The sequence below is a fragment of the Gopherus flavomarginatus genome, chromosome 3, assembly GCF_025201925.1.
Source record: "Gopherus flavomarginatus isolate rGopFla2 chromosome 3, rGopFla2.mat.asm, whole genome shotgun sequence".
Classification (NCBI taxonomy): domain Eukaryota; kingdom Metazoa; phylum Chordata; order Testudines; family Testudinidae; genus Gopherus; species Gopherus flavomarginatus.
The window spans coordinates 287570034-287590243 of NC_066619.1; the positions used below are offsets into that span (position 1 = coordinate 287570034).

Below are 20210 nucleotides of genomic sequence, written 5' to 3' on the forward strand. Positions count from 1 at the left end.
CCACCCAGCCCGGCTGCATGGACCCAGCCAGGAGCGCTGCAGGGTAATGCTGCACCATGCTGCACCTTCTCAGGCTGTTCCTGGGTCCTTGGGGACCTGGGGGTACGGGCATAGCCGCCCTGCACATCCACGCGGGCTCGGAGCACTGACACCAGGCAGCTTGTCCAGTTGCCCTCCACTCCCCCCTCCTGCTCCCAGGGGAGCTCTCGGGAAGCAGGCTCCTGCATCGGGCAGGGCTGGCAGAGGGGGCGTTTCTGGGGTGCAGTCAGAGCAGTGTGGGCAGCCCAGCAATGGCTGTTGCCCCTCACCCCCTGCCCAGCAAGAAGAGGCTGGCCCTGGGGCCCAGTTGAGGGGTTGCCTCTCTCATTGTGCTGATCCATCACCCATCCGCTGGCTCTTGGGTGCTGTGGGCTTGCAGCGAGCGGTGCCCTGACCTGTGGTGCGGCTGTGGGCTTGCGATGGGCTCATGGGTGGTGGCTATGGGCAGTGCCCTGCCCCATGGCGGTTGTGGGCTCCTGGCAGGCAGTGCCCTACCCTGCGGCGGGTGGCTGTGGGGTAGCGGGTGGTGGCTGTGGGCAGTGCCCTGTCCCATGGCAGTTGTGGGCTCCTGGCAAGCAGTGCCCTACCCTGCAGCGGGCGGCTGTGGGGTAGCGGGTGGTGGCTATGAGCAGTGCTCTGCCCCATGGCAGTTGTGGGCTCCTGGCAGGCAGTGCCCTACCCTGCAGCGGGTGGCTGTGGGGTAGCGGGTGGTGGCTATGGGCAGTGCTCTGCCCCATGGCAGTTGTGGGCTCCTGGCAGGCAGTGCCCTACCCTGCGGCGGGCGGCTGTGGGGTAGCGGGTGGTGGCTGTGGGCGGTGCCCTGTCCCATGGCAGCTGGCTCCCAAATAATCAGGTGTATTAACTCTACACGGATGTGCCAGGCCTAGCTTAACGCACACTGCTGCTCCCCCTTGCTTCCAACACAGAAAAGGAGGCCACCAGCAGAACCCCCACACCCTTCTGAGGAACCCACCCTGTCCCTATATGCCGCTGGTAGTTGAACCAGTTCATGGCTTCAGTGATGCTGTGAGACTCAAGACAGCAGCAATGTGGCCTCGTACACTTTAATGGGAGTCAGAGGATACCGGCTGTGGCTCGTGTCTCCTTTGCAGCAGAGAGGGCAGCTGAAAGCTAGTTGTGCAGTGTGGGAGCATCTCACTTTTGTCTGCAGTCAATGAATGGGACTGGAAAAGACCAAGGTCACTACTTTGATCTGACGACCAAAATCCATCTTGTTTTCCTTCAACTTCCCTGTGCTCTCCCACTGGAACACGGCCCAATCTTACATAAGAACGGCCAGACTGGGTCAGACCAATGGTCCATCTAGCCCAGTGTCCTGTCTGCCGACTGGCCAGTGCCAGGTGCCCCAGAGGGAATGAGCAGAACAGGGAATCATCAAGTGATCCATCCTGTCGCCCAGTCCCAGCTTCTGGCAAACAGAAGCCAGGGACACCATGTTCAACCAACCCAAAGCCTTCCGCCGCACACCAGTCATGTAGCCAAGAGATCACCTCCAGCACTTTCTGCCTTTCCACACAGGGGCTGGTGGACTCTCAAAGACGCTCACTTGGACTTCCCTTTACTTCTGTTCCCTTCCAAGCTGCCCGAGGCCTCCTATAATCTGTGTGGTTCCATGGGCTGCTGTGTCATCGGTTCCAATGTGCGTCAGCAGCCCTGGAGGAGACCTGCCAGCCAGCCTCCGAATCCCGTGGTTACAGCTCCTGTTTTCACGCGGGCAGACAGCACTGTCCCGTGGGCTTGTGTCCCTGCCTGAATTCTCTTCCACTCCTCTTGGAGTCACCACTGACGACTGGTTGCATTCTTGCAATGGTGGAACGAACTCTAGCCGTAGCTGCTTATTTCAGACCACAACGACCCCCAGCCCCGGGTGTGTCCTCTGTATATTTTTGTTCCAGGTTCTCCTGTCCTTGATTTCCTGAGTATCTGAAAACATTTTGATCGGTCTAGCTGGGCTGAGAGCCTCCCGGCTCTGTGCCCTCGGTCATACGTTGCCAGTCTGCTGCTTTGGTTCCTCCTCACTCCACTTCCCTCGTTGCTGATCCTTTCCCTTGGGGCGGCGGGACAATGATGTCTGAATCTGGCTCTGCAGCATGCAGGAAAACAAAAGCTTCTTGGACAGTGTGACGTACAGTACCAGACCAGGTATCTTCTCCTCTGGTGTAGCTGGAAATCTGTTCTGTCCTCTGGCAGACAAAACCAGCACAGCCAGGGCAGGGCAGGGCAGAGCAGCAGTTCCCTCATCCGTGGTATAGAGCCACACCTTAGACAGGATCAAGCTGCCTCTCTGACCTCTCCCCAGTTTGCCCCTCCTGTTTACCTGGCAGGTGACCTGGATTAAGCCTCACTGCTCAGCTCTCTCCCTCGCAAACAGGGCAGGAATACACAGAGTCAAACACAAGTGTTGTTCAAAGCCCCAGGGGTCCCAGCAACAAGGGCCTTCCCTGAGATACAGACCTGTCTCCCCTCTCCCTGTTTGCTAGCAGCTGGGAGTGGGCAACAGGGGATGGATCACTGGATGATTCCCTGTTCTGTTCACTCCCTCTGGGGCGCCTGGCACTGGCCAGACGGCTGACAGGACACTGGGCTAGAGGAGCATTGGTCTGACCCAGTCTGGCTGTTCTTATGTTCTCGTCAGTCCAGGGCTCACAGCCCAGCCATGCAGCCCTCACAGAGAACAACCGACCAACACTTCCAAGTCCCTTTACCTGCAAGCCCATGGGCTCACTGACACCCCGTTTCCACTCCCGAACCTTTCCAAGGGGGTGTTTTGGGGGAGGAGCCACCGATTTGTGAACATTTTTCTTTGCAAGTCTGGGAGTTCCACAGCTCAGCCACATCAGAGCAGCTGAGAGGGTGAAGAGACGCGGTGCGTGGGGAGATTTATCCTGTCATGCGGAGCCAGTGAAAACCCAGCTCCTTAGTCAAACTCCACGACCAAAGTAGCAGTGGGGTGGGGGTGCCCCGTAAGAGCCTACTGCTCAGGAAGGAAGCTGCAGGTGGGCAGGCAGCTGGGCGGTGGTGGGGAGCTGTCACTCGGGGTGTCATGTACAACCCACCAAACCCCAAATGGAAAGGAGTCATCACCACACCCAGGCACGTGCCTTTGGTGAACTCACACTGGTCTCTGCCACTGATTTAGTTGTAAGGAGGTGGGACTGAGGAACCAACTTCTGCCCTGTGCGTGCCCACAGCGAGCAGAACACAGCTCAGAGCCCCAGGGCCGTTCCCTTTCCAGGACTCCCCAGCACCTGGAGCCCACAGCCAGACCACCCAATGAAGTGAGGCCTGTCAAAGCTGCTCCATGCAGCCACAGCACCGGTGTGTCTTACCAGCTCAGATCCCAGGAGCTCGGCAGGGCTGGTGGCTGTAGGGGGTGCTAATGCCCCGGCATGGTGCTAGAAGGTCTGTGCTGCAGGGAGCAGGGTGGGGGCTCAGTAGGGGCACTGACCCCAGTGCCAGGCCAGGGGCACGGGGCTGTTCATAGTCTGCAGGGGCCTGGTCCATGCAGCCAGGCCAAAGTCACTGGGCTGAGCTGTTTGTGGGGGGCAGCGACTCCCCCCAGAACACATAGGCTGTCCGCCAACCTGCCCGAGCCTGGCCCAGCCCTCTCCTGCTGATGGCTGTGGGGGCCTTGTCTCAGGGAGTTCTGCGCCCAGCTGTCCTCGCAGAGGCACACTGCATGCTGGGATCTGTAGTCCCAAGGGGAGACTGGCTGTGGTTTGCTCCAGGACGCAGGTCAGGGAATGTGCCATCCTGCCAGGCAGGGCCGGTGCTTCCATTTAGGCAACGGGGCACCAGGATTTGGGGGTGGGCATTTTGCCGCCCTCGGCGGCAATTCGGCAGCAGGGGGTCCTTCTGCGCTCCGGGTCTTCAGCGGCAATTCTGCGGCAGGTCCTTCACTCGCTCCGGGACCCGCCACTGAAGTGCCCCGAAGACTGGGAGCACGGAAGGACCCCCACCTAGGGTGCCAAAACCCCTGGCGCCGCTCCTGCTGCCAGGCACGCCTTGGCTGGCCAGGCCGGGGGGGGGGGGGGTAGAACAGAACCACAGAGCCATGGAGCTTTGAGGCTACTTGGCTGCTCTGTTTCTAACCACGAATACGTGGCTGGGCTCCATCCCCAAGCTGGGGAGCCCAGCCGCTCAGGGCTCTGCGCTCTTGGTGCAGGGCAGGCTGGGCACCTTCCAGCGCCGCGTGCCGTGCAGCCGCAGGGAGAGCCACTCTTGCTGGGTGCTCGGGAGGTAGGACTCCGGGGTGCAGCTGCCTTGCAGGTGGCTGAGGAGGTCGGAGCTCTGGGTCTCCAGGGCGGTGCTGTTGCGCAAGGCCTGCACGTCCAGGCTCTCCAGGCTGTTCAGGCTGCCCGTGGGGAAGTCCTGAGTGCGGACGCCATTGTGTGAGCCTGGGCCAAGGAGAGGAGATGTCAGCTGGGGGGGGTGGCATGAGGGGAGGCTAGTTGGGGGGGGGGGGCTAGGAGAGGTTAGCCGGGGGGGCGAAGCTAGGAGAGGTTAGCCGGGGGGGGTGAGGGGGGCAAGGGCAGGTTAGCTGTGGGACAAGGGGCAGAGGGGAGGTTAGCTGTGGGGCAGGGGGCTCGTCGGGGTAGTTAGCCTGTGGGGGTTTGTGAGGGGAGGTTAGTTGGGGGGGGGTCGTGAGGGGTGGTTAGCCTGGGCCATCCTCTGACTGCCCTGGTCCCCCGCCCTGCTGGGGCTGATCAGAGCTGGGGGAGGTGATGCCCCAGGCCGGGGGAGGCGGTGCACCATGCAGACTCCTGCCCGCTCCGTACGAACAGCTGCTCCCCCTGGAATCACTCAGCGCATGCGCAGGGGTCTGGGGCGAGCTCATCTGGGGAGCTGGGCAGTGGCCCCTTGGACAGGCTCTTACCATCTGTGGAGGAGCCCAAACCCAGTAGCATGGGGGATCCCAGCCCACTGCCCCCTGGCTGAGTAGCCCTCAGCTTGGCTGAGCCACCCCAGGTTGTCTCCCAGCCACCCATACCCAGCCCCACCACCTACGGGAGGGCCTCAGTCAGGGGATACTGCTCCCCTGTGCCCAGCTGGTCCAGGACGGAAGGCTGTCAGCAGGCTGCTGGGGAAAGGGCCAAGGACAGGCACCTCCACTTCGACGGGCGCCTGCTAGCCTCCCTGCCACCGCTGGGCCCAGGGGTGCCGTGCAGGGTGGAGCCGGTCCCCCCCAGTGCTCCCCCCCAGCCGGTGCAGAGCTGAGCAAGTCCAGCTGGTCCCCGGGCCTGGGAGCAGGACTCCATGTGCTCAGCACATGCACACTGATTGTGTGCCGGGAACAGCACCCAACAGAGCCCATCTCTGGGCACGTCCGGGCTCCGATCTCTGACCCGCCCTCAGGCACCTGGCTGGGGCAGCCCAGCCCCACAGCACTCACAGCACTTGCGGAAGGACTCCCAGGTGTGGGAGGGCAGGCAGGCCTTGCTGCTGGGCTGCTGCAAGAGGCAGACGATGGCGTTGTCCATCTGCTGGAAGATGCGCAGCGACAGCACCGACTGCTTGATCTCAGGCGACAGGCCGGACTCCGACTGCACCAGCTGCCGCACTGTGTCGAAGTCCTGCTTCAGCTGCAAGGCACCCTGCAGGCTGGGGAGCCCCGGGTGAGAGTGGGGAAGAGATCGCAGCCCTGGGCGCCCCCAATCCCGACCCACAGCCCCCTGGGACCCGAGCCCTGGGCGCCCCCAATTCCGACCCACAGCCCCCTGGTACCCCAGCTCTGGGCGTCCCCCAATCCCGACCCACAGTCCCCTGGGACCCCAGCCCTGGGCTCCCTCCAGCTCCGCTAGTGCCCCTCAGTCCTGACCTGCAGCCCCTGCTAGCCCAGCCCTGGGCTCCCCCCAGCTCTGCTAGTGCCCCCAAATCCGGACTCGCAGCCCCCCACCCCGTGAGCTTCATTACCTGAACTTGATTTTCTGGGTGAGGATGTGATCCATCCAGGCTTCCACGAAGGCTGTCATGACATGGGTGAGCGCGGGCACCTGGGACTCGCGCGGGAGCAGCTGGATGCCCTGCAGGACCTGGCCCAGGACACTCTGGGCGGCGGCCAAGGCGTACTCACCTGGGGTGCTGGGCAGGTCTGAAAGAGGTGGGGAAGGGGGCAACATTACCCCTGCCATGGCTGGAAGGAGCTGTGAGGGGTGTATGCCCCACACTGGCACTGCAAGGGTTACAGGGAGCTGGGGAGCTCTTCGGGGCACCCAGGTGCAACTCCACAGCGTGGTAGGCCCAATGCAGACAGCCAGCTGGGCAGCTGCAGGCAGGAGGTGCCCAGGGAGAGCTGGCAGCACTGGCCAGGGGGCCGGGCCCAGATCTCCCAGGCGAGCGCTGAGAGGGCCACACGAGGGCGGCAGCAGGGAGTTCAATTCCCACCTTGGGGAGCCTGGAGCAGATCCGGAGCTGTGGGAAGGGCCTGCTGACAGGCAGAGCAGGGAGGGGGTATGACTAAGCAGACCCTGCCAGGTCCCCGGCTGGAGCCCAGAGGAGGGTGGGGCCGGCAAGGAGGTGGGCAAATCCTGGGGAGAGGGAGGAAGGACTCAGTGTGAGGCCGATGGACCGTTTGTGGGACGCTCCGCCGGGGGCGGCTCTAGACATTTCGCCGCCCCAAGCACGGTGGGCGCTCTGCCGGTCACCGGTCCCGTGGCTTCGGTAGACCTTCCGCAGGCGGGACCAGCGGACCCTCTGCAGGCATGCCGCCGAAGGCAACCCGCCTGCCGCCCTCCTGGTGACCGGCAGAGTGCCCCCCACAGCATGCCGCCCCAAGCACACGCTTGGCGTGCTGGGGCCTGGAGCCGCCCCTGCGCTCCACCCCCGAAGGGCAACACTTTACAGTGACCCACTGTGGCCCCAAAGAGCCTGCTGTGCCAGCTCGGCCCCCAGAAGGCGCTGGCTGCCGAATCGCTTGCCCACTGGAGGGAGGGGCGGGATGGAGGAGGGCAGCACTCACACTACGCCCCCAGCAGCAGGTACCTCCAGTTCTCACTGGGACCAGTGGGGAAGACTGGCCTGGGCCTTGTGGGGCAGCACCAGGCCCAGAGACTCAGGCTGCAGCCAGCCCAGCATGCTGGGGTTAGTGATCCCTGCAGGGAGAGCCGGGTCAGCGGCCTGCTAGCAGGGGCTGGACCCAGAGCCAGTGCTCCGGGCTGCCTTGGCAGGGCAGGGCAGGGCCGGGCCAGGACAGACCTGGGCAAGAAGGAAGGTGCTGTCAGCTTGACATGCCAGCTATGAGCAGCTCTGCCCACTGGATCTGTTGTCAGGCAGGGGCTGGGCACAGGACACGGAGGGACGTACCTGCACGGAGGCCTGCTCTCCAGTGCTTGCCCAGCGGCATGGTCTGGCCGAAGATCTCTGCCGACATCCGCTTGCAGTTTGTGGAGAACATCCGCAGCACGTCCTGTGAGAAGCTCTGGGGAACAGAGGGGGAGCTGGGCTGGCACCCCCGGGAGAGCCCGGCTTGGCACCCCCACCCTTGGGAACTGGCAGCTTAGTCCAGCAAGCACGACAGCGCCCTGCCAGGACGCAGCAGGGTCCTGGGCACGTGTGCCAGGAGATGGAACAGAGCCAGCCTCCATTCAGCGCCGCCAATGTGGAGCCGGCCCCACTCCCAGCCTCCGTCCAGCGCTGCCACCATGCGGCCGGCCCCGCCCCTGCCTACCCAGCACCGCACACTCCACACCACCCATCTGACTAGAGCTGCCACCAGCCGTTCCCCCTACAACCTGCCCACCTGGATCACAGCCAGTCCCCTCCCGCCCCCGCAGCCCTGCCCTGCGGCCCAGAACAGGGCAAGGGACAGGAAAGTGCAGGGGTTTCCAGCCCGGGCCCAGCTCTGTGGCCCAGCTCCCCGGGCTCGCCAGAGGAGTGCGGCCAAGCCTGGCCCCTTCTCCCAGAAGGGCTGCGGCTCACAGAGGAAGGGGCTGGCCTAAGGCAGGGACCCTCCCCTGAAGCCCTGAAACCCGAACCCTATGCAGCCACCGTGAGGCAGGGAAGGGTCCCCTACCTGGATTCTGGCAGCAGTGGAGTGGATCTGTAGGCACAGTTGCCGCTCCTGGTGGGAGCCAAGGGCCGGCCGCACCCACCTGGGGCTGTCCCCCACCTCAGGGAAGGCCCCACTCACAAGCTCCGCCAACCTGGTGGTCTCTGCCTTTAACAACTGCCGAGGAGAGGAAGACGTGAAGCCCTGAGCTCAGCCATGGGCAAAGAGAGCCTGGCTGGGGGCCAGCTGCAGCCCCCCCCGGGCCTGGGATCCCAGCCCCACCCCCGCTGTGCCTCGGCACACTACAGGGAGGGACTCTGGCTTGGGAGCAGCTGGTGCTGGGGGTCGGTTGTCTCCATGACTCCCTATGGCTGGCGGAGGGAGAGGCCGCAGGCCCAGCCAGCAGCTCCCTGGCTGCGGGTCCCGGCCCGAGGAAGTGTCCCAGGAGCCATACTTGCCTGGAGATCTCCCTGGGTGACGAGCAGGAATGGGCAGAGGGACCAGGCCGCAAGGTGCTGATAGGCCTTGGCCATGAGCCAGGAGCAGGAGGCCTGCCCCGTGGCCAGACAGCGAGTCAGCAGCTCCAGCCGGAGGCTCGGGGAGACGAGGTTGCTGCTCGCTGCAAGGAGGGACAATGGGTTAATGGGCAAAGCCAGGAGACCCCGTGGTACAGAGTGAGCTGGCACAGGGGACAGCCCAGCAGGATGAGGACTCGCGGGGGGGGGGAGGAAGGCAGTGCCAGGGGTGGCCCTGGAGGGGGTGCGGGGGTTGGCGCTGGGGTGGTGGGGTCGGGCAGTGCCAGGGGTGGCCTGGGGGCACGAGGGGGATGGTGTGAGAATTCAGGGCCGGGAAGTGCCAGGGGCAGCCTTAGGGGCATGGGAGTGGGGCCGGGCAGCACACGGGGTGGCCTGGGGGTGGGGGGAACAGGCAGTGCCAGGGGCAGCCTGGAGGTGCAAGGGGGATGGTGTGGGGATTCGGAGCTGGAAGTGCCAGGGGCAGCCTTAGGGGCATGGCAGTGGGGCTGGGCAGCACCTGGGGTGGCCTGGGGGTGGGGAGAACAGGCAGTGACGGGGCGGCCTGGGGGTGCGAGGGGGATAGTGTGAGGATTCAGGGCCGGGAAGTGCTAGGGGCAGCCTTAGGGGCATGGGAGTGGGGCCGGGCAGCACCCGGGGTGGCCTGGGGGTGGGGGGAACAGGCAGTGCCAGGGGTGGCCTGGGGGTGCAAGGGGGATGGTGTGGGGATTCGGAGCTGGGAAGTGCCAGGGGCAGCCTTAGGGGCATGGGAGTGGGGCCGGGCAGCACCCGGGGTGGGCTGGGGGTGGGGGGAACAGGCAGTGCCAGGGGCGGCCTGGGGGTGCAAGGGGGATGGTGTGGGGATTCAGAGCTGGGAAGTGCCAGGGGCAGCCTTAGGGGCATGGAAGTGGGGCCGGGCAGCACCCGGGGTGGCCTGGGGGTGGGGGGAACAGGCAGTGCCAGGGCCCTAGAAGCTGATTTCTCAGCAGAGCACTGGGGCACATGTCCCCACGAGGAACCGCCCCCACGGTGAGCGCCCCCTCTGGCTGATACAGAACCCTGCTCCGGCTCCCTGAGTCTCCAGCCCTGCAGCCGAGAGAGCCCTCACTCACCAGTCCTTGCAGTGAGCGGAGGCTCCAGGCATTTGAGGGCGAAGGCCAGGGGAGGGTGGAGCTCCCGGAGCAGCTGGGCAGTCCTGCTGTGCGCCGTGCCCACTGTCCTAGGCCCAGGCACGCACTTATCGCTGAGGCTGGAACCCAGGGCCTGGCAGAACCCTGCGGAGAGGGGAGAGCACCACGGTGGGGGAGGGAGATGCTGCCACCACCTGGGGCCCTGAAACACCCTACCCCTGTCCCCCCGAGGTCACCGCAGAGCCTCCCCACTCCCAGCGTGCCCCCAAAGTACCCCACGCAGGGCTCCCTGTTCCCAGAGCCCCTCCAGTCCCAGTGCCAGCAGCCAGGTCTCCCCACAGCACTCCTGCCGGCCTCAGGGCCTCCAGGCCAGCAGCCCCTGGGCCTTACCTCGGTCCCAGCTCTGGAAGACAGCCTGAGAGATCAGACACAGGCACAGGCGCTGTAGCGCCGCTTCGCACTCCGGGGGCACATGGGCTGCAAGCAAACACAGGGGTGAGCACCACGACAGGGAGGGCCGGCTTTAGGCTGATTCGCCTGATTCCCCTAAATCGGGCCCCACGCCCAAGCCCCGGTATGGCGTACGGGCAAGAGCCCCAGGCTCAGCTGCTGTTCCAGCTGCCTCTGCTGCCCCGATCCTTTAAATAGCCATCTGAGCCCCACCGCTTCCCCAGGGCTCCCACGGCTATTTAAAGGGCTGGGGCAATGGAAGCAGGGCCCTTTAAATAGCCCCCAAGCCCATGGCTGCTGCTACTACCCTGGTGGGGGAGGGAGGGAGGTGGAGGAGCACTCACCATATAGGGTGGGCTATACCCCCTGTACCCACACCCCCTGCCCACAGCCAGCCCCTGCTGCACCCCTTGCCCGGCCCACAGCCAGCCTGTCTCCAGCCAGCCCCACACCCCCTGCCCTGCCTGAGGTGTACAATAAAGTTCCTCTTAACCAACTCGATATTTATAATATATGACACAATGTACGTAATATATAATTTTGTTATTATTTATATAGTTATGGAAAGTAAATAATACATGGAAGAAGTGAAAGGCACTTTTTTTACGTTTTGTTTTTTTTTAGTGATCCCTGTCGGGGCCCCGCACTTCCTAAAGCTGGCCCTGAGGACGGGCCCTGCCCCTGGCGGAGGAGGAGGGAATCAGGCCAGTCAGCCTTTGGCTTCCCACTGCTGGTGCCAACCAGGGAGCCAGATACTGCCAGGCCAGGGCAGACCCCTGGCCTGAGACCCCAACTCCTGCACCAGGAACCATGACGCAGCCCTGATGGGAAGGATATCTGGGCACCAAAACCTTAACCTGGATGGGAGCCAGCGCCCTCAGAGGGGAGACACACCGTGTCCCAAACCCTCCCCCAAGAGCCAGCCAGTCCCTGAGCTGGGTCCGGATCAGAGCCAGCATCCCTTGGAGAGGAAAGACCTCATGTCCTATTACCTGCCCCCCGATCCAGTCAATCCCTGCCCCAGGGCTGGATCAGAGCCAGCACCCCCTGGAGAGAAAAGACCCTGTGCCCCATTCCCACCCCCCATTACCAACCAGGCCACCACCCTGAGACGGGATTGGAGCCAGCGCCCCCTAGAGGGGATAGGCCCCACGTCCCAGTCCCCACCCCACTGCACTCACCCTGACTCAGTGCCTGGCTCAGCTCCTGTGCCAGCGCAGCTGCTGCCCTTTCTGTGCACTGGGGCAGGCCTCCACAGGGCTGTGCCTGGTCCTGCCGCAGCTCCAGGTGATGGGCCAGCAAGGTGGCGGTGGCCTCCCAGAAGAGCGGGCGGTACTGTGCATACAGAACCTCGGCAGCCTCCGAGTAGAACGCGTCCAGCCAGCGCACAGACTTCCAGCTGGGCAGGGAGGCCGGGCTCAGCCTCTCGTCCAGGTCCAGGCTGGCGGCCGGCGCCATGAGGGGCTCCTGGTCCTCCTCTGCCGGGGGCTTCTCCTGCTTGGGCCTCTTGAGCACATGGTGCCAGAGCGTGTCATTGGAGGCCACCAAGACTCCCAGAACAAGGTCCAGGAGCTCCTTGTCCTCCCTGCACAGCACCTGCAGCTCCTCAGGGAGGCTCGGGAGCCCCTCCACTGTGGGAGGCCCACGGGACCCCACATCTGTCTCGCTGCTGCTGTGGTCCATGGACCAAGGCACCACAGCATTCTCCCAGTGCCCTTGTTCCAGGCTGTTCCCCTGTGCCCGATGCAGGAGGAGCTGGTGGAGTCGGTGGGCAGCCAGCCTGCCTCTCTCAGCTGCCAGCACGCCCAACACCCGACCAATGGGATAGGCCTGAGCGCCAACCCCCACCTCTCCTTTGCGCCGGAGTGGAGTGGCAGGATCAGTCCCTGGCTCGCCAGAGGCTCGCTCCAGGGCCTGATCGCTCAGCAGGTGGTTGTAGATCTCCAAGCCCTGGAACAGGTCGGAGAGCTGGGCAGGGGAGACGGCGGCGGGGCTGGCTCGTGCCAAGCAGTGCAGCTGCACCTCTACGTAGCGCTCTACCAGGCGGATGGCGTGCAGGGCCAGCAGATCCAGTGCTTGCTTCATGTGTGTCACTGACTCGTGAGGCTGCAGCAGCAGCTCCCGCAGCCAGGGGTCACTGCGCATCTTGCGCTGCAGCCCGCTCCAGTGGCTGGTATGAGTCCGCAGCTCCTCACAGAGTCCCCTGAGCTGCCTGCTCCCCCCAGGGTCCCCTCCCCGGTCCTTCAGCGCCAAGAGAGCCAGGAGCTGACGGACGAAATCCGAGGCCCCTTTGAGGCGGTGGCTGTACTCACGGGAGAGGCGGAGGCGGTGGCGGTGCTGCAGCAGGGCGTGCAAGGTGGCACAGTGCTTGGCTACACAGGGGTGGACAGGGTGGTAGGAGAAGGTGCCCTGGGCCGTGTCACTGGCCGCCGGCTTGACGTGGCCTTGGAAGGTCTCCGTGCGGGGGTTCTCCTGCACACAGAGGCAGCGGCTGAGTCCCAGGAAGCTGTGCTCCACCTGGGCCAGGCGGGCAAGGGCGCCGGGCGAGTCCTCCTCGTCGCTGTTGTAGGCACTGGCGCTGGCATGCTGCTGCAGGAGGCGCCGCACACTGGGGTTCACACAGTTCCACAGCAGGGCCTCCGCCTTCTGCAGAGACTTGGCAAAGCCACTCAGGGAGCTGCAGCCTGCAAGGCACAGAGTCTCAGGGAGGAGGCGGCTGCAGCCCCAGGGAGCCCCCTGTAACCTCCTCCAGCAGCGAAAGCAGAGCCAGACTGGGTTGAACGGAGAGGGCACAATCTGTAGGGGAGCAGAGATATGCCCTCCCACAGCCCGTCATGCCCTTGCAGCTGTGCCTCCAACATTCCCTAGGCACTCCCAGCTCCAGTGGCCTGGGGTGTGGGGAACCACAGGGGACCTGCTTTATAGCCCCTGGACCCCCCATAATTACCCCACCCTCAACCCACCACTCTCACACTCTTCTTCGGGGACCCCCCGCCAGCCCTGCCCTGGGGAAAGGAGCGAGACCCCTCGCTGGAGGCCCCAGCACTATGGTGCCTGTGCTGCAGAGGGACAAGGGAGCAGCTCCAGCATAGCTCTGTCTCCCCTGCCTCCCGCTGCTCTCAGAGCTGTGACATGGGACTGGAGGTCCCCCTCTGCCATCTGCAGCTCCCTGCACTTCCTCAGCCTGCCCTGCTTCTTACCCTCCCCCATCCCTGTCTCTGCTGCGCTGGGACCTCAGCTGCCCTTCCCCTGCCTGTAATTCCCATGGATTAAATGGCCCAGACTGAACAAAAGGAGCTGCAGGAAGGAGGCACAAATGCAATTAAAGGATCAAGGGACTAAAAAGAGCAGCCACCCAAGCCCCAGGTGTCTACCTGAGCTGCAGCAGCCACGCATGCCCTGGCCCGCAGCAAGCAGCCTGTGCCACCAGTGAGTTGTCGTCACAGCCCTCGATTGGGGCTCACGGTCTCTGCCTTCAATGGGAGGCTCTGGTGTCCAGCTCTCCTCCTGCCCGAACCGGTGCTGCCCAGCCCCACCGAGTTTCTGTCCTCACCTGAGTCTGCTGACTCCTCTTGCTCCCCTTGCCCAACAGTGGGAGACACCTTCTTGGGCCCCACCAGTGAGCTCAGCGGCGGCAGGATGGAGCCTGAGGCCTGCGACATGCGCGACATGATGAGGATGAAGACAGTGTTCAGGCCAATGCCATCTACTTCGATCATCTGCAAGAGACAAGGCTGGAGGGTCAACCGCAGCATTGCTCGCAGTGGCAGCTGCCAGCTTAGTTACCCCTGACCCTGACCCCTCCTGAGGACAGCAGCACCGACAGGCCTAGTCACACGGACCTCAGCTGCCACCTTAGAGCAGTGCCCCAACCCCCAACCTCCACGTGCAGGGGACAGGCACCCAGAAACTGAGAGGGTGTCCACATTGCAGTGTGAGCCCAGGGTTTGAACTCAGCCTCAAGACTAACCCCCTTCTGCCTACACACAAATCACACTAGCTAACCCAGGGTTTGGACCCAGGGCCCCATGGGGCATGGGGTGGTGGAGAACCTGAGCCTCAGTCAAGCTTGGAGCCAGGGTTCAAGCCCAATGTAGATGCATCAGCCCCAGTGAACTTGTGCTCTGGCAGTCTGCCCAACGTAGCCACAATCCCAAGTCCTGACTTTCTTTGTCTTCCGGACAGGCAGCTTGAGCGGCCAGTCAGGTTTCCCCACCTTGCACCAGGAACAGGGACTGGAGTGGCCCCGCTTTGGGAGGGTGCAAGAACTCGGGGCTCTGGGTGGTTGGACTCAGGCCCGCATAACGCAGTGTAGATGCTGCAGCCGCAGGCGGGGCCAGGGTGTAAGAGCTCCACACCGGGCTTAGGGACGAGTGTAGACGCTCAAGACCAGGGTGTAAGAGCTCCACACCGGGCTTAGGGACGAGTGTAGACGCTCAAGACCAGGGTGTAAGAGCTCCACACCGGGCTTAGGGACGAGTGTAGACGCTCAAGGCCAGGGTGTAAGAGCTCCACACCGGGGCTTAGGGACGAGTGTAGACGCTCAAGACCAGGGTGTAAGAGCTCCACACCGGGGCTTAGGGACGAGTGTAGACGCTCAAGGCCAGGGTGCAAGAGCTCCACACCGGGGCTTAGGGACGAGTGTAGACGCTCAAGGCCAGGGTGCAAGAGCTCCACACCGGGGCTTAGGGACGAGTGTAGACGCTCAAGGCCAGGGTGCAAGAGCTCCACACCGGGGCTTAGGGACGAGTGTAGACGCTCAAGGCCAGGGTGTAAGAGCTCCACACCGGGGCTTAGGGACGAGTGTAGACGCTCAAGGCCAGGGTGTAAGAGCTCCACACCGGGGCTTAGGGACGAGTGTAGACGCTCAAGGCCAGGGTGTAAGAGCTCCACACCGGGGCTTAGGGACGAGTGTAGACGCTCAAGGCCAGGGTGTAAGAGCTCCACACCGGGGCTTAGGGACGAGTGTAGACGCTCAAGGCCAGGGTGCAAGAGCTCCACACCGGGGCTTAGGGACGAGTGTAGACGCTCAAGGCCAGGGTGTAAGAGCTCCACACCGGGGCTTAGGGACGAGTGTAGACGCTCAAGGCCAGGGTGTAAGAGCTCCACACCGGGGCTTAGGGACGAGTGTAGACGCTCAAGGCCAGGGTGTAAGAGCTCCACACCGGGGCTTAGGGACGAGTGTAGACGCTCAAGGCCAGGGTGTAAGAGCTCCACACCGGGGCTTAGGGACGAGTGTAGACGCTCAAGGCCAGGGTGTAAGAGCTCCACACCGGGGCTTAGGGACGAGTGTAGACGCTCAAGGCCAGGGTGTAAGAGCTCCACACCGGGGCTTAGGGACGAGTGTAGACGCTCAAGGCCAGGGTGCAAGAGCTCCACACCGGGGCTTAGGGACGAGTGTAGACGCTCAAGGCCAGGGTGTAAGAGCTCCACACCGGGGCTTAGGGACGAGTGTAGACGCTCAAGGCCAGGGTGTAAGAGCTCCACACCGGGGCTTAGGGACGAGTGTAGACGCTCAAGGCCAGGGTGTAAGAGCTCCACACCGGGGCTTAGGGACGAGTGTAGACGCTCAAGGCCAGGGTGTAAGAGCTCCACACCGGGGCTTAGGGACGAGTGTAGACGCTCAAGGCCAGGGTGTAAGAGCTCCACACCGGGGCTTAGGGACGAGTGTAGACGCTCAAGGCCAGGGTGTGTGAACCTGAGCTGACGCTGCAGTGGAGACAGACCCAGAACGGGCCCCCCAGGGCACGAGGGGGGGGCAGCGCAGGGACACACGTCCCCACACGGGCTCAGCCCGGCCGGGGCAGCAGGGGCTGATGCCGAGGGGTGAGCAGGGCGGGGGGGGGCTGCAGATCCCAGACTTTGGGGGTGCGGGGGGCCGTCAGCCCCTTCAGCACCGGCCTGGCTCCCCCTTCCCCGCTGGGGGCCCCGGGGGGAGGCCAGGGGCCGTGGCGTCGGCAGGGGGCGTGGCTCGATCGGGATTGGCCCCGCCCCCACGGGACACCTCCGTGTCCATCCGGGCACTTCAGCGGGCACAGGACGCCCCGCGGTAGCCATGGTAACCGGCACCTCCGAGGCCGCCCGGAGGCTCCTGGTGCCGGCGGCTCTGGTGGCCGCGGAGCGCCGGCCGCGCCAGCCCCGCCCCACCCCGGCCCCGACACTCACCGGCCACCGCCGCGCGCCCAACCGCCTCCAGCTCAGGACAGGGCGCTGGGAGCTTAGAGCCAATCAGCGAACTAGGAACTGGCACGTGATGGGGATCCCGCGCTTCAGTTCCCGCCCGCTCTGTCACGTGATAAGGGAAGTCGGGGTCTCGCCACGTCAGGACGATGATGGGCGGGGCCGAGAAGTGGGCTCTGCCCCTCCCCCGCCGGGGTGCCCCAGGGCGCAGGGGGCGGGGCGGGCCCCACCGCTCCCCGCCATCGCCACCTCCGGAACTGCCCGCTGCGCCCTCGGCAGCCAGCAGGACACTGCCCTGCCATGAGCCCCCGTCACACCCCGGGAGTCCGCCTGACTGCCCTGGGTCACCCCAGTGATCCCTGCAGAGCCCCCCCGAACCCCCTCTGTCACCCCACTGAACCCGTGACACCCCCACAGAGCCCCCCGAACCCCCTCTGTCACCCCACTGAACCCGTGACACCCCCACAGAGCCCCCCCGAACCCCCTCTGTCACCCCACTGAACCCCCCCGAACCCCCTCTGTCACCCCACTGAACCCGTGACACCCCCACAGAGCCCCCCATGAACCCCCTCTGTCACCCCCACTGAACCCCCATGAACCCCTCTGTCACCCCCACTGAACCCCTGTGACACCCCCACAGAGCCCCCCCGAACCCCCTCTGTCACCCCACTGAACCCTCCTGAACCCCCTCTGTCACCCCACAGAGCCCCCCTGAAACCCCTCTGTCACCCCACTGAACCCGTGACACCCCCACAGAGCCCCCCATGAACCCCCTCTGTCACCCCACTGAACCCTCCTGAACCCCCTCTGTCACTCCACTGAACCCCTGTGACACCCCCACAGAGCCCCCCATGAACCCCCTCTGTCACCCCACTGAACCCCCATGAACCCCCTCTGTCACCCCACTGAACCCGTGACACCCCCACAGAGCCCCCATGAACCCCCTCTGTCACCCCACTGAACCCCCATGAACCCGCTCTGTCACCCCACTGAAACCGTGACACCCCCACAGAGCCCCCCATGAACCCCCTGTGTCACCCCACTGAAACCGTGACACCCCCACAGAGCCCCCCATGAACCCTCTCTGTCACCCCACTGAACCCCCCTGAACCCCCTCTGTCACCCCACTGAACCCGTGACACCCCCACAGAGCGCCCCATGAACCCCCTCTGTCACCCCACTGAACCCTCCTGAACCCCCTCTGTCACTCCACTGAACCCCTGTGACACCCCCACAGAGCCCCCCATGAACTCCCTCTGTCACCCCACTGAACCCCCATGAACCCCCTCTGTCACCCCACTGAACCCGTGACACCCCCACAGAGCCCCCATGAACCCCCTCTGTCACCCCACTGAACCCCCATGAACCCGCTCTGTCACCCCACTGAAACCGTGACACCCCCACAGAGCCCCCCATGAACCCCCTGTGTCACCCCACTGAAACCGTGACACCCCCACAGAGCCCCCCATGAACCCTCTCTGTCACCCCACTGAACCCCCCTGAACCCCCTCTGTCACCCCACTGAACCCGTGACACCCCCACAGAGCGCCCCATGAACCCCCTCTGTCACCCCACTGAACCTGTGACACCGCCACAGAGCCCCCATGAACCCCCTCTGTCACCCCCACTGAACCCTCCTGAACCCCCTCTGTCACCCCACTGAACCCCCATGAACCCCCTCTGTCACCCCACTGAACCTGTGACACCGCCACAGAGCCCCCCATGAACCCCCTCTGTCACCCCCACTGAACCCTCCTGAACCCCCTCTGTCACCCCACTGAACCCCCATGAACCCCCTCTGTCACCCCACTGAACCCGTGACACCCCCACAGAGCCCCCATGAACCCCCTCTGTCACCCCACTGAACCCCCATGAACCCCCTCGGTCACCCCACTGAACCTGTGACACCCCCACAGAGCCCCCCATGAACCCCCTCTGTCACCCCACTGAACCTGTGACACCCCCATAGAACCCCCTCTGTCACCCCACTGAACCCCTGTGACACCCCCACAGAGCCCCCCATGAACCCCCTCTGTCACCCCACTGAACCCCCGTGACACCCCCACAGAGCCCCCCATGAACGGCCTCTGTCACCCCACTGAACCCCCGTGAACCCCCTCTGTCACCCCACTGAACCCGTGACACCCCCACAGAGCCCCCCATGAACCCCCTCTGTCACCCCACTGAACCCGCATGAACCCCCTCTGTCACCCCACTGAACCCATGACACCCCCACACAGCCCCCATGAACTCCCTCTGTCACCCCCACTGAACCTGAGACACCCCCACAGAGCCCCCATGAACCCCCTCTGTCACCCCAACTGAACACCCATGAACCCCCTCTGTCACCCCACTGAACCGTGACACCCCCACAGAGCCCCCCATGAACCCCCTCTGTCACCCCACTGAACCCGTGACACCCCCACAGAGCCCCCATGAACCCCCTCTGTCAGCCCACTGAACCTGAGACACCCCCACAGAGCCCCCATGAACCCCCTCTGTCACCCCACTGAACCCGTGACACCCCCACAGAGCCCCCCATGAACCCCCTCTGTCACCCCACTGAAACTGAGACACCCCCACAGAGCCCCCATGAACCCCCACTGTCACCCCACTGAACCCGTGACACCCCCACAGACCCCCCATGAACCCCTCTGTCACCCCCACTGAACCCCCATGAACCCCTCTGTCACCCCCACTGAACCCGTGACACCCCCACAGAGCCCCCTATGAACCCCTCTGTCACCCCACTGAACCCCCATGAACCCCCTCTGTCACCCCACTGAACCCGTGACACCCCCACAGAGCCTCCCATGAACCCCCTCTGTCACCCCACTGAACCCGTGACACCCCCACAGAGCCCCCCATGAACCCCCTCTGTCACCCCACTGAACCTGTGACACCCCCACAGAGCCCCCACCGAACCCCCTCTGTCACCCCACTGAACCCCCATGAACCCCCTCTGTCACCCCACTGAACCCGTGACACCCCCACAGAGCCCCCCATGAACCCCCTCTGTCACCCCACTGAACCCCCATGAACCCCCTCTGTCACCCCACTGAACCCGTGACAGGCCCACAGAGCCCCCCATGAACCCCCTCTGTCACCCCCACTGAAACCGTGACAGCCCCACAGAGCCCTCCATGAACCCCCTCTGTCACCCCACTGAACCCCCATGAACCCCCTCTGTCACCCACTGAACCCGTGACACCCCCACAGAGCCCCCATGAACCCCCTCTGTCACTCCCACTGAACCCGTGACACCCCTACAGAGCCCCCCATGAACCCCCTCTGTCACCCACTGAACCCGTGACACCCCCACAGAGCCCCCCATGAACCCCCTCTGTCACCCCCACAGAGCCCCCCATGAACCCCCTCTGTCACCCCACTGAACCCCCGTGACACCCCCACAGAGCCCCCCATGAACCCCCTCTGTCACCCCACTGAACCCCCATGAACCCCCTCTGTCACCCCACTAAACCCGTGATACCCCCACAGAGCCCCCCATGAACCCCCTCTGTCACCCCACTGAACCCCCATGAACCCCCTCTGTCACCCCACTGAACCCGTGACACCCCCACACAGCCCCCATGAACCCCCTCTGTCACCCCCACTGAACCTGAGACACCCCCACAGAGCCCCCCATGAACCCCCTCTGTCACCCCCACTGAACCCGTGACTCCCCCACAGAGCCCCCCATGAACCCCCTCTGTCACCCCACTGAACCCCCATAAACCCCCTCTGTCACCGCCACTGAACCCGTGACACCCCCACAGAGCCCCCCATGAACCCCCTCTGTCACCCCACTGAACCCGTGACACCCCCACAGAGCCCCCCATGAGCCCCCTCTGTCACCCAACTGAACCCGTGACACCCCCACAGAGCCCACAT

The 20210-nt window shown here is 64.4% G+C and overlaps 1 protein-coding gene across 1 annotated transcript in view; it reads right to left on the reverse strand.

Annotated features, from left to right (window-relative positions):
• Positions 1 to 4121: 4121 nt before the first annotated feature.
• Positions 4122 to 20210, reverse strand: part of CCDC142 (coiled-coil domain containing 142) — a 46958-nt gene continuing 30869 nt past the window's right edge. The window contains 12 exon segments of the mRNA XM_050944955.1: positions 4122 to 4457; positions 5453 to 5661; positions 5974 to 6151; positions 7363 to 7477; positions 8072 to 8224; positions 8506 to 8666; positions 9672 to 9833; positions 10080 to 10166; positions 11321 to 12851; positions 12854 to 12910; positions 13514 to 13518; positions 13693 to 13858. Of these exon segments, the coding sequence (XP_050800912.1) occupies positions 4201 to 4457; positions 5453 to 5661; positions 5974 to 6151; positions 7363 to 7477; positions 8072 to 8224; positions 8506 to 8666; positions 9672 to 9833; positions 10080 to 10166; positions 11321 to 12851; positions 12854 to 12910; positions 13514 to 13518; positions 13693 to 13858 (3081 nt within the window). The 3' untranslated portion in view covers positions 4122 to 4200.